We start from the raw sequence: 18,977 nt of genomic DNA on the forward strand, positions 1-18,977 counted from the left end.
TTGTTCTATTTAAAAATATTGTTTATAAATTTCAAAATACTTAGGACTCTGTAAATGTTCAAAGGTCTAGGGGGCAACTCTAAAACTATTTTTTATTCAATTTTTTTTATTAGTAGTATTATTTTGGTACATAGAATACGTTAAGAGGTATCGAAAGGCAATTTTTAAAAGTTGTTGTTTTAAGGACCACCTTAATACCCATGGCAGTGGTTGTTACTATTGCAGTAACAACATTAACATTGGTAGCAGTAACAATAGGAACAGATAAATTTGTAATGTTTATGCGATGTCTTTACTTATTTTATATTTACATATTACAATTGGCCTTTCGTTTTAAGTTCATCCTATGGTGCTTCTTTAGTATATTGTAGAGCAAATAAAAAGCCCACATCAAATAGAGCACATAGGTTGTGGGCCAAAAACGGGAGTAAAGACTTTCCCCATTATTGGGGTAGTGGCTCCATTAGAAAGAGAAATGTGAAGGGTAGGAAAATATTTTACTGCATAAACAATAAAAACTTTGTAGTTTGTTAGTTTACTATCTGTAGATTTAGTTAAATGGTTTTTTTAATTTTTTTTTTTCATTATTTTGTATTTATTTAATAATTTAAAAAATATATTTCTGTCATTTTAGATGATGCTTTGTTTTTAAAAAAACTTTTTTTCCTTTTTATGTTCAATAATTTTTGTATTTCATTTCGTAAAAGATGTTTAAAAATATATATTTCGTACCAATTTCTTTGCAATTTATGCTGTGTTATCTGTAAATTAATTTTATTGATATAATATTTTGTTAATAATATTTGCTATTTGTTTATAATTTATGTTTTAATAACTGAAAATTATATATATATATATATATATATATGTATATATATATATATGTATGTATATATATATATATATATATATATATATATATATATATATATATATATATATATATATATATATATATATATATATATATATATACTAACCGTGTTAATCAAATTAATTGTAATCAGTCACAGAAAAGTAAATTTTTAACAAATCAGGTTTATTCACTCCCAAAATTACATAAAAATGCAATCAAAAACGCTGTTCATAAAAAATTTAGTACAGAGATTGTAATCATGTAGTGAAGGAACCTCATACCTTTAGAAGTGTTAGTATTCTTTTTGGCAGAGTGTAAACCAGAGATAACCAGTAGCCAGTGAATTTAAAATTTCTTATCGATGAGTAAATAATTTCTCCTATTGACTGTTGCTTATTTGTGTTATTTTCTCTCTCAAGTCAGCTTCAGGAATCGACCACAATATCTCGGGTTAATGTCTATGCTACTGCCTTGTCATGGTAAAACATCATCACTCAGAAGGCAGATACTGGACAACTCTATGCCCCTATGACAAAGTGCTTTGTCATGCATAAAAATTAGGTCTCCAACGCCCTACAATCCATTTTTTGCAGTCCACTCCTTCAACTATTGAACAAGACACTTCTCTAACACAGTCTTGTACTGGTCCTGCCTCATTTTACCCTCAACAATATGTAACTTACCCGTGACAAAAAGTCTCATTACACTTCATTTCATAACTTGTTTCGAATATTTAACATTCTGAACAATACAGTTTTCCCTCATTTCCTCTCCAACTTGTTGTCTTTCATACTGCACTTGCTGCTTAGAACATATTCTCATTACTGAAAACAACATTTGGCTAATCTTCCTTATTTTATGAGCGAATGCGTTTCATCCAGTTGAGACGTTTAGTTTTCATGTTATGAGTTAGTTTCTCTTTCTTTGATGGATGACAGGCTTTAAACTCCTTGTCAAACAACCTTTTTCTCACTGTTCTGTCACTCGGAGAAACGCTGTGCTTCTCTATAATACTCTGCAGCAGTTTACTTATTGCTTCTCTGTTCTTTTAAAACTCTCATACCAGAAACATATCGTTCCTTCTGGTTGTTATACTTTTGCGACCACATTTTAACTTACTTCTGGGTAACAAATTTAACCCCAAACTCAGCTTCTTTTGAGGTCTGCAAACAGAATCTTCATAAACACCAACTTTACTTGCAATATCCTTTTCCTGAAGTCCTTGCTTTAGAACAACTACAACTCTTGCCCGTTTTCTTAGAGTTAGATATCTCCTAATTACTATTTCGACTAGTTCAATAAAAACTACTAAAATCACGCACGTGTCTTCATTTATCAATAAACTTTGTTAATCTTTAATTTTGACGTCATAGTAGGAACCGGATCAAAGATTGTTTAGCATGCTTTTTGCTGTTTATTTTTAATTCATTGACATATGATGTCTATACATCAAAAATAATGTATACGATTTTAATTAATTTGGACATTATTGTTTAAAAGTAAATATGTATTTTAAATATGTATTATTTTTTTTGGTAAAATTTCCACTAGATTTAAAATCTTGGCGGCTTTCAATAAAAATAAAATTTCAGAAAAACTTTAAAAAGATTTGACTAGTTTACTGTTAGATTTTCAAAGTTTTGAACGTTAATCTTTAACTGAAAGCCATGATTTTCAGATGAATTATTTTAAGGAGACCATATAAAATATTAGTATATAAATTGTTAGTGTAAAACAAACTTACCATCAGTTACAGGATAGTGCTTAATAGCACTCATGGTCAACTGCAGGTTTGCTTTTGGACGTTTTGTTTAGACGTATTTTAATGAGGTCGTTAATATGCCTCACCTGCATCTGTTAAACACTTTGTGATATTGCAGCTTTTGTGAAAGGCTTTAGTGACTTTTATTTTCATTACATTAGCCATTCTTATTAACTTAATATGATGCCTTAACTTTAATATTTTGCTCCTGATTGTTAACAAATGAAAATCTTACTTTATATTACTTGTTTTGTAAACTGAATTAACTCATAAAAATTACAATTAAAATGTTTTTACTGAGTACAATATTAATATAGCAATTAGTTAGCAGCCATGGCACAGTAGTAAAAGCACGTAGGCCTTAAAAGCAACGTCAGTGATTATAAAGAAAGACTACTCACTTAATGAACCCCCGTGCTCTGTGATAATACCATTAGATCTTTATAAAGCACATTTAAAACCCACACAAGGAATATAGTAAAATATTTTTTAATTATAGAGAATATTTAGTTATAACAATAGTTTACTTCTGAAAATTCATATATAAACAAAACTACTTAAAAAAATCCATTATCTACCTAATCTTCCGATTCAATAAAAAAGATGTAAATTTAAAAATGCTTTTTATTTATATAATTATTTATTTATCTATTATATGCAATATAACATAATAATAAATAAAAAATATTTGGCTTTTGTAAAATTAAAATGAGCCAAGTGCCACTCTTGAGTGACATTATTTATTTTAATCAATAAATTAATGCAAATTAGTTTATTTTTACTGTATGCATTTTTTCTTTATTTTTTTATTTTTTTGTCAAAATTAAAAAAAAAAATTATTTATTTTGCATATTTTTTGTAACTTAATTTTCAAAAATAAATATTTATTATTTGAAATTAAAAAAACATTTGAAGTTAAAAACTCAAGATCAACCTTATTATCACACAGAAAAAACAATAAAATGCATACCTTTAACAACCAAATCCAACATAGAAGAGATAGAAGAGTTGCACAAGAACTCGCAGTTTATTTTTATAGTATCGGATAATTGCAAATTAGATATAACTAACTTATAACTAGAGCCTGATATGTTAGCAGATATTCTACTTTTAAATACTGATCTTCCATATTCAGTTACTTCAGCATTACTTATATTTGCTCTTGAAAGTGAAGCAAAGGAGTCAAGATTATAGCAGTTTATTGACTGAAAATAGTAAGTGTACGGAACATAAAATGTACCAACTACAGCAACACTATCTCCTATATAAAAATTACTTGCATTGGCAATTAAATTAAAAGCTGGATAATCTAAACAAAAAATTTTTTAATATCACAATTGTTATCTCTATTGTTTTAATTGCTATATATAGAGAGAATACAAAAGTATAAAGTACGCACCTTTAATGAAAAATGACGTTTGCATACTTGGTGCAGAAGGTGTTAAAGAATAATTGTAATAAAATTCCAATACGAAATGTAAATTAATCCAAATATTAGAAAATTGTACATTAGGAATGACTAAATCAAAGTTATAACCATTAAAAGTAAATGAAATTTGATCTCCAAAAGTTTTTCTTCCATCAGCGGTTACACCATCCAATCCATTTGCTATTTGAATTCGGTGAGTATAATTTAGTTCATTTAGTTCAAAAGATAGATAAACTCTAACAGTTGAATTTTTTTCGAGCGTTTCAAACGAAGTTGTGCCATTTGCCCACAGAGTATCCCCTCTTTTAAGCTTTACCTCGCTTGAAAATAAGCTTATTTTTGCAGAAACAGCTAAAAAAAGTACTTCATATACAGCCGAGAATATAGAATTAGCTTCACATTTATTTTTTGTTCTAATTTAACAAAAATGGCAATGAAACAATTATTTTATTTACCCTATTTCTTATTATCTTCTAGTAAATTTAAAAAGTTTTTAAATTGGAATGTTTAATTTATTACAATTGGAAAAAAAAATTAAAAGTATTCAATTTGTGGAGAAAATAGAATTAGCCTCATTTACGTAATATACAAGAAAATACAAAAAATATTTTGCTTTACGCTTAATTAATATTTAGTATTGCTTCCTGAACTTTTAATGACTTCAGATATGCGACTTGACATACTAGTCACAAGATTTTGGATAGTTTCTATAGATATTTCATTCCAAGCTTCTCTGATACAAGTTTTCAGCTCCAATACAGATTCATTTTGCTTACCATTTTCATAAACCTTTCTAGAAAGTATTCCCCACAGATTTTCAATTGAGTTAAGACCTGGACTGCACACAGGCCAATCCATTACGTCAACATTTTTCTCTCTAAACCAAGCTTTTGTAGTGAAACTTTCACCCATCAATTCTTCACCATGTTCAAGCAAACAAATTTCTAATAAGTCAATGTAGTTCTGTGAATTCATTTTTGTTGAAATCCATGCCAGTGGTTGTTTTCCAGCAAAAAAAAAAGACCCCCAAACCATTACAGTTCCACATCCAAACTTACGACTCATTCGATTTTCTTTTTCTTTTCGAAGATCGTGCCATTAATATTGATAGCCGTCAGGGCCATCTAGATTGAACTTTTTTAATCACTAAAGAGAACTTGATGACACTCTTCCTGCGAAGATATGTGTTCTTTTGCAAATAGTAATCTAACTTCTTTATGACGAACAGTAAGTTTTGGTCTTGGTTTACGCTTTTCCGAACTGTGTTTGGATCTTCATGTAAGATTTGTCTCTCACGTTGAACAGTTACAGTTAATTGTAAATTAACACAAATTTGAGATGTAGTCATGTGCTGAGCAGCAGCACATGACTACATCTCAAATAACTCGTTTAGTACGATTATCAATTTTACGTTTGCCACCACTTTCCTTATAAGCTCCATAATTAACGCCAATTTTGAAGTAATTATTACCCACTTTTGTTGATCTTTTGACTTTCTTTGTAATTTCCCGATTAGATAAGTCTGTATCTTTACATGCTTTGATTACTACTAATACTTCATTTGTTAAACGCTTACCACGTCCGATTTCAAATTCAGGTATCAAAAACCAATTAGATAATAATGTAGCAATTTAATTATGCTACATCATAATCTAAAAAGTTGTCGTTTCTAACAATAATTAAATAAATATGGATACAAAAGGTGCATCGCAAGAATTTGCTTAGAGATTTTCAAAATTTTGGATCAGTACATGGTGAGACTAATTTTATTTTCTTCACCGTGTATTTAAAGAATACAAAACTTTATTTTTTCAAAAAAGAGTTTGTTTTCATTTACGTTAATCTTATAAAAGTTTTTTTTTATATGTTATTTCTTTTGCTTTTACTTAACAATTAACGCATTTGGCAATAAAGCACGTGTGCAGCAATGCACGTGTAATTTGTTGTAAAAGTTTCAGATGATAACAAGCATAGTAACCAACAAAACTAACAAAATGTTTCAACGCTATTAATATTGCAACATATGTAATTTTTGAAATAAATGTTTTATAATTTAATAGGTGTCTGACAAACTAATGCATATTGATTGGTGTAAATGCCTTTTTATTTAATTACTTTTTTTACCAAACTAACACTTTTACCGTTTTTAAAATTACTTATTTTTGAGGTTTCATGCAATAAAATGCCACAAATTGAAAAAATTTCATTTAATGGATGGTTTTTCATAATGCCACTATTTAAAAATTTGTATAATTGCGACACTATCTTTTTGCTCAGTTCGCGACATTATTTCTATTTTTTTAGCGACATTAGGCCTTTCGCTACATTCGGCATATATTAAGTTAAATATTTTAACACTATTTTTATTAAATATTTTTTGTTGAAAAAAAAATCAATATAACAACTAACATGTTTTCAGTAGGGAATTTTTTTATTTAATTTTGTTTGTAGTTATATCATTTTTATAATTTATAATAAAACTTAGAAAATACAGTTTTCAAACCAGTTTTTAAAAAAATAATAAAGCTAATGCAGTTTAAATACTTGTCATTGCACTTGCTCTAAGATCCTTAGCTGTAAAGGGTGATTGAGTTTACAAAATTTTTGATATATTAAAATGCATTGTTTTATTGAAAAATAGATGTTTATTGTGAAAAAATTAAAACCCTAAATTGAAAATCATGTTTTTTGCCCGCTCACAAATGTTTTATCATCGTCACTCATAATGAGTGCTGGCGTTTCTATTTTTGTAATAATTTCTTTTATACTTTGTCGAAATTTTTCATTTTTCAATTTACATAAGTATAAAGCATAATGAAACATTTTTGGTAACACTCTTTGCTTCCTTAATATTGGACTTCATTGATTTGACCATAAAAATTATGGCCATTGGTTTCAAAAGTATGTTTATTTTTAGTTCGATGCATTAGCAAATCAGTTTTTATTCGAGCTTCTTAGACAAACCAACTTATGATGTATTTGTGCTATTTGAATAACCAATGTGCTATTTGAATAACCAAGTTTCTTTGCGAGATAAAAACATTGGTTGTTCCCTTTGTATACAATCAATACAAATTAATCGCTAATTATGATTTTTGTGTAGTTTTAATCTTTTTTCTGTTTCTTTATATTGTTCAAACTTTTCAATGAGTTTTGATGAGCATTTGCGGATCATTGTTTTTTACAGTTGCTAATCACGACATCTGTTTTTTTCATTTAAACGAGATTCATCTAACTGTTAAATTTACTTAATATTGTTTAATTTTCTTCTCTCAAAATTGTTAAGTTTTCACTGCTTTAGTAAGGTGACATTGGATTACCATCTTGTATACCTTCTTTTATTTTTTAATGGACTGTGTTGGGTGGTTACACATTCTGTTAAATACTTGGCATTTAAATTAAATTTGAGAAAGTTTCCCATAAATTAATTGTTTTTTTCTATTACCAGCTGGATTTCAATTGGTAAGGCAATGGTTGCAGATAGTTCATTTTTGTTCATTAGTTTCTTTTACCAGGTTTGATACAAAATGTTTCAATTTGAGACTAAGGATATTAGGAATAAAAATAGCTTCACTGATTTTATGTTTTTGTGCTCTTTTATAATTTTTAATGGCTATAACAGTTTATATGCAAACTGTAATTTTGCATATAAATTGTTAAATTTAATACAGAAATTAAACTGCATATAAAAGTTATTAAAAATTGAAAAAGTATAAATATAGATAATCAAAAAAAAAAATTAAAAATTATTTATGAATTTATGCGCATCTGGATATATGCATATATTTAAACATATGGATTTATGCTAATTTTGGTGGTGAAGCATACCTTGGCAGTGGTTTAACGTTTTTGTTGCTCGAAGCTTAAACGCGCCAACGTGTATTTGGAAGTTTACCAGTACAAATATATTTTTGTTATGATTGATAAATAAGGTAATCATATTCCTCAAATAAGATTCTAATGATTATATTCGACAAATGAGATTGACAACATAACAAATAAATAAAAATAAACTTGAAAACTTTTGTTAATAAGTTCTAAAATCAAGGATCACACAGGTTCTCTGTGACAAGACCTGATGGTCTTCTTAGAGTATCTGCATTCTTTTTAATTTCTTTTATTTTATTTGTTATATTTAAGTAAAACCTTCTTTTGTAATTATTTTTGATTTTATAGTTAGACGACTCTAACTTACTTTAATTTTTAAACAGGGGTATTATGTTTTCTTTTTTCAAAGGTTTGGAACAACACTTGATTCTTAAGAGTTGTTAAATAATAATAAAAATGGTCTATAGAGTGATTTATAAAATATTTTGAGAACTTTAGGGTGAAGGTTGTTTACTCTAACAGTTTTTTGTACAACATCTTTGCCTATATGAGCTTTAACAATTGCTTCTGTAAAGTTTGGATTTGGGGAATCGAAGTTAAATCTATCATTAAGCTTTGGAATGATTGTAGAGTTTTCTTCTGTAAAAATTAAAGCGATATACTTTTTCAATATATTCGCTATTATAGCTACGTCTGTAGTATACTCTTTAAATGCTCATTGAGTTCTATCAGTCTAATATAATGCTTTTCTTGATTACATGTAGTAATTATGTGACCAACACATAGTAAATCTTTTGTTGCGGCACATAAACCACAATTTGCGCTTTCTTACACGTGCGAACTTTCATTCTCTTTTTGCTTTTTATTTTCAACCTAGGAACAAACATATTGCAATCATAATTACAAATTGATAACCAAATATTGTAAGAATCATTTGGGTTTAAATTCAGAAGTTTGTCAAACCAAATAATTTCGTTAAAATAATTATTAAATTTCTTGTAATCTTCTTTATTATATATTAGTTTTACTCATCGTTGCTTCTTTATCATGTAATGTAGCATGATATCCAAGAATTTTGTTTTTGATAAAGTTGCTAACTTGTTTAATTTAGAAGATTATGGGTAAACTTTTCATTTCATCATGAACCTGCACTTCTTGATACAGCTGCAAGTAGTCTTTTCTGAGCTGACTTCAATAAAACACTAAACTTGCTCTATATTTTAGCGTTATGTATATCGTTGTCTATAATGTTGGATTAAATGTCCTTTATAATATAAATACCTACTCCACCTATTCAACTGTCTCTGTTTTTTCTAAATAGATTCAAACGTTTTACATTTGTAGATGATGTATTTGACCACCAGTTTCATGTATAAATACAACCGAATTATCATGTTGATTAATTTCAATTTCTTGATAAACCTTACTCTTAACTTATTGTTAAGAGATGTTAAAGCATTATAAATTAGTTTTTTTTCTCAAGTCGGTTGAATAGTTGTTTTTTAAAACTTATATCCTGCATTTTTTTTTATCTTTTTAACTGTATTGTTACTGATACCATAACAAAAAGGATATTTTTCTAGCAGATTGATATTTAGTTTGTTTCTTTCTTTACGTAACTCATAATCTTACTTGTGCTGGTATTAGATTTATATTAATGAATACATTAGGAAAATCATTATTTCCTTTTAATTTCTCAGCTGCAGATAGTACTGGTATTCTTTGTTATGGTGTTGAAAACTCAACAAGTACTGCCCCATTAGCATTTTAGATCTTTATTTTTTAATTATTAGAGTATCGATGTTATTTAATTCGAACCTTTTATAAATGAAGGAAACATGCTGCACACTTAAATAGTTCTGAAAACCGTTTTTGCCATACTAGGCATTTTTAATGAAATGAATATTTCTAATATTTATCAACTCAATTCATTTAGTGTACTGCCTTTTTATGGTTTTTCACAGTTTGAATTTTTTCAAAGAAAAAAATAAATAAAGCTTACCATATGAAAATTTAGTTCTTAAACGAGGTATCATACTAATTTAAATTAAAAAGTTAAAGATTTGGATATTTTTTACGAGGAGATTTTTCGATATAACTTTTTTATTTTTTATCATTATTATTTTTATTATTATTATTAGTACTATTATTACTATTGTTGATATTACTATTGATATTATTGTCAATTATATTATTATTACTATTATTATTACTATTATTATTGGTATTATTATTATTATTATTATTGTTGTTATTATTATTAATATTATTATTATATATCATTAGGGTTTTTTAGAAAACTTGACTTGTTGTCATTCAACACTGGCAAAATACTTTTATTTAAAGTCATTCTAATTTTTGATTTAAAAAATACTTTTTTAAATTAATTTAAATTCAATGTTAGGAATGATTCAAAAAAGTATTTTAAAAACAAATTGTCAAAATTTAGTCTTTTTGTATGTAATTTTATGTAAATTGTCATTTACATACAACCACAAAAAAACCGCCATTTAATGCCTTTGATTGACTTCTTTATTCCAACAACGTAGTAGAACAATAAGAAATTTATAACTACATATCAGGTAAAGCTGAGAGATTGAATTTGAAAATTGAATAAAAAAATAAAGCAACGTTAATATTAGTAAAGATTAAAGAAAAAGTCCTCAAAATACGTTTTATCAACTCATTATTCTCGACTTCACAATGTATTTTATTCATAATTTAGATAGCATTGTTGTATTCAATAATTTATAAAAATGTTTTTCATAATGTTATTCTAAGTGCAAGTATTAAAAATATTAAACACAAAAACGCGAATAATAAATTGCATACCAAAAGAAATTAGAAATGCCAAAGGAATGATATAGATCATGCTCATTTTTGTCTAAAAAGAATTCATATCAAACAGTTATTTAATTGGGTTTTCCATATATCGATTATTATCATAATCAGACCAGTTAATCCTTAATGCTGTTAGTTGCTTTTATTAATTATAATTAAGTAAAATTTCTAAATACCTCTTTTTTACTAAACTTCGCATTTTATTATATTGTCATTTCCAGAACTGTTTAACGTCAATGAATGTTTAACGCTCATAAACGTTAAACATTATTTTTCTATTTACTATCTAATTGACCTTTTTCTAATAAACGCTAATAAATGCTTATATTTTTGTTTTTAATTTTTTACATTTTGATTTCTATTTATTTATTTAATTTTTGGCTAAGTTGTTTGTATATATTAGTTCAATTTTAAACTTTTAAAACATTTTATAGATTTTAAAGCAACCAAGTAATTGGTTCTTTTTGTTAAATCTTCTTAAACTTCTTTGTTTCGGTTTTTTTTTGTTTGGTTTATTAGCGTTTCTGTTTGCTAGGGAAAACCACGGAGACTTTGGACAGTTTTTACTTTAATAACTATGACATTTTTTCAAAGAGTTATAATACCTTGATAAAAATTCGTTTTTGTCAAACTACAAAGATTAAGGTTTCTTTTACCATTTTAACTAACTTTATTTTTCTTGGTTTTTAATGCTTAAAAAACTATTTTTAAAAGGCTAGTCAAGTGTCTAAAGTCACCCGAATGCAGGGTGATATTGGATATGTATAAGGGAAATTATGGACATCAAATAAATAAATACGCAATTTGAACAGTGATAGTTTATCATTAATTTATATGTAATTTAAGTTATAAATCTTTCTTCCGGCAAATCAAAAGTATTAACATTGCTGTCATCAATGCTGTCAAGGGTATATGTACTCTTAATTGCTGAAATTTATAGGTTTATTTATTCATTTGACAATGGTTCTTGAAGGATTGCTTTTTTAGAGGCATTCCGTTCAGAATACTTTTATTGATTGTCTTTTTGAAAAACTCTTTGCCTTTCTCGCTTTTTTACAGCTGAAAGTACTTTTTTTTTTGGGGTATCTGTGGCTATTTTAGAACTATCCTTAAGTCGACCGCGACTATTAGTACTTGATTTCCGTGGAGCAGCTTTTATGATACGGATGAACTTGTTATAGGGTAACATGCGAATAACTAGAAATGCGTCGCTTTGATAATGATGACACTTTGGTATTATACATATATGGTATATGAGAAACTCAGTTGTATTTCAATACGAGTAATATTAGGAGTTGTAATTACTCGCATTAGTTCATGATTATCCTCATCACCCAACGGAGCTATTGTAAGCGTTTGATCAAATATTGAAAATGATATACATAGACCAACACTGTTATAGTGCTATTTGATTAAGCAGTTTCTGGTCGATCTTTAACAATCTTTATCCTTAAATATAGTTTTTTCAAACGCCCATATACCAGTGCATCTAATTTTAGATTATTTATTTTTAGGAGTAGCAGCTCTATCCCAAGGCTGGAGAAAAAATTGAGGGATGTTATAAATGCTAAACAAGTTTGACCAAGATGTTTTAAAATCTATGAAGTCAGACCACTGTTGTAAAAATTTTTATTGGCTAGAATGCAGGACTGCTTAATGGTAAAAGTTTATTCAATGTATGTAGTGGCAGCATTTCTTGATTGACTTGATGCTGTTTTTTCCGAGCTATGACTTTGGAAAGATGCTGCACAGTGTTTTCCCTATATTGTAAATTTTAGATGGTGTGAAAGTTTATCGTATTTTACATTTTATCATATTTTTTATTTCATCGTATTTTCATCAAAATCTGCTACTTTTACTCTATTAAAACTGGTCATTCGAGCGAGACGAGTAGATTCAGACTATTGTATTATTAGGCAAAAATGAAGTTTTGTGATTGACGAGAACCAAGGATGTCCTGTAAACTTCCGTTCCTTCTGTTTTCGCGAATCCTTTATACAGTTTCTCTCCCCTTATTAAAAAGCTTTTGGTGTTACATAATGGGACTTTGCTAAGCATTTCACTAAATATTCAGCTGGCAGAGTTTCCGTAAACCTATAAAAAACTTGACTTTTCTTGGAATTAGTTGTTTTAGTGTTAGTTGTTAAATTAATATTCTGATGGTTTGTCTTTTTGATATGGTCGAAGAATCTTGATTTGCCAACACCGTGTTTAGCAGCACTCTTATTGATGTTCGAACTATTTTGGGTATCTTTTACGGCTTCCCTTGACTTTTCAGGCCAGAATTTTCATTTGATTCTTACCTTTTGTTTCTGTTTTTGTTTCTTTTAGTTTCTGGTCATCTTTTTATTAGCTATGATAAAAATAATAATAAAATTTAAAACTTGTTAATAATATTCAAGTCTTTTTTATTTGTTCTAGTAACTACTGCTCTTTAATTTAATTATCGCTTTTATTTACATTGACTTGAGTAATACCTTGTGCAGAATTAATCAACAAAGGAATTATGATTTTGCAAACGATAACGATTGTGCTAATAAAAATTTACAAAACTTTAATAATTTTCCACAGGGATTTTTTATTTAGTAATTACCATACATCAGCATTGAAGGAGATTTCGGACAATGTGACTATGTCCAAAAGGTTCGAAGTCTCCCCATAAAGAGTGTATTAAAAAATCAAGAGATTGTTACATAATCATATATAAAATGTAAAAAAATACCCAGTGGACACTCGACGTTATTTCAACGTTAATAAACGGTTGATTTTTAGTTCCGACTTCAGATAACCAAAATTCTACCGTTTATCAACGTAGAGACTTGATCTAAAATTATCAACTTAATTTGATGTTGATTTAACGTTAGTTCAATCAATATCAAATTAAGTTGTTTGTATTTTTACGATTATCTTATTTGAGTTCATCAAACATAAATTCTAACCATTAAAAAAAAAACTAAATTAATAAAACTTTTCAGTTTGTCTATTAGTATATATATTGTTGTTATGAGTGAGATGTCAACATTTTTATCAATTGTTTTGTGTGTGTATATATAATATAAACATATATCGGAAAAAAAGACATTAAACTAACAGTTCTATCAACCGACCAACTTGCAGCTTTAACAGCCAAATGGTCAGGCCTAGGTCAAGGTAACCATTCAGCTGCTTCTCAAAAGCTTGATGCTACGATATCAAAACTAATAGCCACAGTCAGCATTCTTCTCACCCGCGTATTTGATCTTGAAAACGAAAATATTGTTCTAAAAGCAAAAGTTTTTCAACAGCCAAAGTAAGCATCTCCGAGCTTGACCGCAACTTTTAACTGGGCAAGCGCAGTCAAGCACGGTTTAGAAGCCAATAAAGCAATTATCACAGCAGTCAACGAAAATGCCAAAACTTTAGAAACGAAATCAAACAGAGCTATTGTTGCTGGTCTTCCAAAATTCTCTGACAATAATCAGAGGTTATTTTCAGTTCAAAGTATGCTCAAAAAACTTTACTATAATGTTGCTTTTAAAGTTCTTCGGCATTTCACAAAAATGATCAACAATACCACCAGTTTAACTACAATAGCAGCTGAACCAAATTAATTGATCATCATTGAGTTTGACTCGAATGAGCACCGCAATTATCTCTTATCTAATGCAAAGCGACTTTATCTATCTACATCTTGTTTTTGTTTGAGAGGTGTACGGTCTGGGTGAATGTAGACAAATCTGTCTACATTCGTCAAGACCGTACACCTCTTGAACAAGAAAAGTTCAATAACTTAAATAAAAAGCGTGCTACCTAAAATACTGAATTATTGGCAAAAGATTTACTTGACAAACCCTTTCGATTTGTTATCTGCAGCGAAAAAATCAAATGTATAGACAAACAGTCAACACCAATGGACGAGATAGGAATCCATTACTCAAATGGAAATCAGCTGCTGAAGCCATTTGTCGCTCTCAACATCTCACTAGTTCAACATTCTTTAACAAGGCCAGCTCTTCCATTAAATTATTTTATCTTTTGTGCTTCTACACCAATGCAACCTTCCTCAATCTAATAAAACTTATCAAACTGTCCTTACTTGCAGAAAACAACTCTTATGACATTATTTTTATCACCAAAACATGGTTTAATGACCAATTAACTACCTGTCTTCCGAGCAATAACCTCTAACGTTCAGACCGTCGCAACCAAATCGGAGGAGTAGCTATATACACAAAAATAAAATTATCTCAAACCAAATTTGAGGAATCCCTTCAAGAAAAAAATTTTATTTGTTACTATTCAGAACAATTATGGGTTGAACTAAAACCATTGAATGAAACTCTGCTCCAAGACTGCATTTTTTGACCTCCGGTATCGAAGCCTTCTCAGAGATTTTAATTGGTATTTTCTATGCCAAAACGTTTATATTGACCAAAAAATACAATGGCATCATCATTGCCCGTTTTTTCAATTTCCTGGCTTCTTGCATAAAAGTTTCAACAGCCCTAAATTTATAAGCAAGCTTTGTAACTACGAAAAAATCAACAAAGAATATAATAAGGTTGACTGGTCATTTATTTTTAAAGACTTTAAACATAGAACAATGTTACCAATCTTGGCTCAAAAAATACAACAAATATTGTTTTCAATTTATCCCTCGTGTGCCGAGCAGACCATCCACAAAAACACAACCATGGATGACAAAAGAACTATTATTTCTTACTCGTCTTAAAAAATTTCTCTGGGCTTATAGCGTCCGTTTAAAATGGAAAATCACATTCCTGATTGGGGAATATAGAGAAACTAGAAAGTTTGTTAAAAAATTAAGTCGCTCTTCTCTGTTTTTGCCAATGATAAGCGTAACCCTTAAAAGATTGTTTTTATACGTAAATAGTAAACGCTCTGTAATAAATCAGATCTCATATATGCGAATTACCAGTTCCAGTGAGATTATTAGCTCTGAAAAAGTTAAAACAGCCAACTCACTCAACAATCAATTTCAATCAGTTCTTAGCAAAAAGCTATCCAATGACATTCTTCCCCGTTTTGATCGTAGAACTAACACAATCCTTCATAGCATATCTTTCGATAATCTAGCCACTCTAATGGAACTATCAGCACTAGATTTATTTAAATCACTTGGTGTAGACAATGTCAGTCCTCACGTTTTACGCTTTTGTTCTACCTTATTGTATTCTCCACTTACTCTCATCTTTCAAAAGTCATTTGAAAATGATGAAATTTCAAGCTCATGGTCCAAAGTAAATGTAACACCTTTATTTAAGAAGGACTTCAGAATTGACCCATGAAACTACAGTCCAATATCCCTCACCTCGATTCCATGTAAAAGGTTAAGAAGGTAATCATCCAGCATCTAAAATCAAACACTCGTTTATTAAATAGTTAACATAGATTTTTAGAAAAAAAAACATGCATTACAAATCTCCTTGAAACAATGGACTTCTTGACTGGAAATATAGCCAGAAAGCTACCAGTTAAAGTCGTGTTTCTGAAATTTGCTAAAGCTTTTGACAAAGTCCCACATCAACGAATGCTTTACAAATTAAAAATGTACAGAATCGAAGACAATCTTTCCAATTGGATAAAAGTTTTTCTACTCAACAGGTCTCAACGAGTCATCCTTGGTAACACTCGATTGAATTGGTTATCTATGACAAGTGGAGATCCGCAAGGATCAGTCTTGGGTCCAATTTTTTTTTTCATTTCCATCAATAATCTGCCGGATTTAATAACTAAAAAAAAATAGTTGTAAGATCTACCCTGATGAAACTATAATCATAAGCATTGTCAACTCACTTGCTGGTCAACTTCAATTCCAATCAGATATTGATCAAATTGTTCAGTGGACTAAATCTTGGCTCATTGAGCTAAACGCAAAGGAATGCAAAGTCATACACTTTATCCAGAAAAAATCTCCTTTCAAGTACTCAATGGAAGAATTAGTTCAATAATGACTCGAACTACATTGTTTTCAGCCACCTCTGAGCGTGACTTGGGAATTCAAATTACCAATGATCTTATAGTAAAAAACCCAATCCATCATTGCCTCATGTAAAGTAAATCAAATGCTAGGCATCCTAAAACACATTTTCTAATCTTGTGATGCTTCCTTATGGAAATAACTCTACTCCAAAAAAACTAGATAAAACTAGACTACAAGTCTAGATGTTTACAACTTGACCTATCTTCTCTTGTTGAACGTCGTAAACTTATTTTTTTTTTTTTAGTTATAAGTTTACCGTTTAAAATAATTACAACTCTCGTATTGGTAAAATATACACATGGCAGGGGCAAGAAGAAGACAAAATTATCTTATCTCCAAGCTCCCAACGAGGTAGACCTCATCCAAAAATATAAAACTGTTAATAACATTGACATAGTCAACTGGCACTTTTCCCTCATCACAATTTCACTAAGAGCAAATCACAGAAAAAGACTTTATTTAAAAAAGTACAGCAATAATTTAGCTCGTTTCCACTTTTTTAACAATCCGATTGCTAATGCATGTAACATGTTACCAGATAAAGTAATCGGTTCTCCAACTGTCAACAGTTTAAAAGCGAGCCTCGATAAACTCTAATGCTACTACAGCTCGCAGCTTTGCTTAGTGAAAGTTGCAATATAAGCTTCACAAAAACTAACTGTAATATGGTATATATATATATATATATATATATATATATATATATATATATATATATATATATATATATATATATATATATACATATATATATATATATATATATATATATATATATATATATATATATACATATATATATATATATATATATATATATATATATATATATATATATATATATATATATATATTTATGTTATATATATTTATGTTATATTTATTTATATATATCTAATATATTGTACAGATATATCTTTAGTAATTTATTTACCGAATTTATTTTATTTAATTTTGGACTGCAAATGCTCATTAAAATGGCACCATGTTTCTCTGACTAAAAGGTTAGTTTGTTATATTAATAAGCTATCTTTAAATAGTTACAAATAAATTTCCTTTTTTTAATCTTATCTTTTATGTTTTTCATTTTCGTATAACATGATGTGTGTTAGAAGTAACTTATTATGAGCGTTAAAATCAGCAAAGATTAATTATTGCCCAAAAATGTTTTTGTTTGCCATTAAAAAATGATTATATAATTATCTAACTATTGAATGATGCGAAGGTTTAATAATATACTTGTAGGTAAATAAATGAGTTTATAATCAAGACTTGTGTTATTTTGTAAAAAATTTTAAACCATTTTGCTCCTTGAGTTAATTTTATCTGATATAACTGTTGGTTTGACTTTTTGTTATGCAATAAATTATTCCTAAACAAAAAGCTACTTTTCATCTTCTTCAACTTCCGAATTGTTCCAACCTAATCTCAATCATTATACACACACACACACACACACACACACACACACACACACACACACACACACACACACACACACACACACACACACACACACACACACACACACACACACACACACAACCTCTATTGTTCACTCACTTTGACAATAAAAATCTATTTTCCAATTTTTATTAATGCTGTAGAGTTAGGCTGTGTAAGAATTTTAGTGAAAATAATAATTGTTGTATTGATAATAGTAATGGTGGTGATGTTGTAAGGCGTTTACTTTAGAAGCAAGAAAATCCTTTATTAGCCCTTGTTCAATCCATGTTAAATATATATATATATATATATATATATATATATATATATATATATATATATATATATATATATATATATATATATATATATATATTTATATATATATATATTTATATATATATATATATATATATATATATATATATATATATATATATATATATATATATATATATATATATATATATATATATATATATATATGTATATATATATATATAAATAAATAAATATATATGAATATATATAAATATAAATATATGTATATATATAATTCGTATTTATAAAATCTTATAAAAAATGTTATTATTTTGCTCACAATATAAATTTAGTTCAATATTTAATCATGATTGTGATTTATTTTAATAGTTTTTGAAGTTTCTTAAATGAGGCAAGTAGGGGCAGTGACTTCACGAAAAAACGATAATTTTTTTTTGCATTTTATCATGGAATACAGGCACTATTTAGCGAGTAATGAAGAAAAGGAGGAAGTAAATTTACAAGTACTTCTTATTATAAATGCATAAAAGGTGAGTATTGAATGCGAGTT

General features: G+C 28.2%; 1 protein-coding gene across 5 annotated transcripts in view; it reads right to left on the reverse strand.

Moving 5' to 3' along the window:
• LOC136080461 (uncharacterized) overlaps positions 1 to 18,977 on the reverse strand; it is a 66,456-nt gene that overhangs the window by 30,068 nt on the left and 17,411 nt on the right. For all 5 annotated transcript variants that reach the window (XM_065797113.1, XM_065797110.1, XM_065797111.1 and 2 more), the window contains 3 exons: positions 10,708 to 10,759; positions 4,018 to 4,398; positions 3,589 to 3,927 (listed from right to left, as the gene is read on the reverse strand). In XM_065797113.1, coding sequence (XP_065653185.1) covers positions 3,589 to 3,927; positions 4,018 to 4,398; positions 10,708 to 10,753 — 766 coding nt within the window. In that variant the 5' untranslated portion in view covers positions 10,754 to 10,759. The remainder of the gene's footprint in view (positions 1 to 3,588; positions 3,928 to 4,017; positions 4,399 to 10,707; positions 10,760 to 18,977) is intronic.

This window comes from Hydra vulgaris, chromosome 05 (genome assembly GCF_038396675.1).
Source record: "Hydra vulgaris chromosome 05, alternate assembly HydraT2T_AEP".
Lineage (NCBI taxonomy): Eukaryota > Metazoa > Cnidaria > Hydrozoa > Anthoathecata > Hydridae > Hydra > Hydra vulgaris.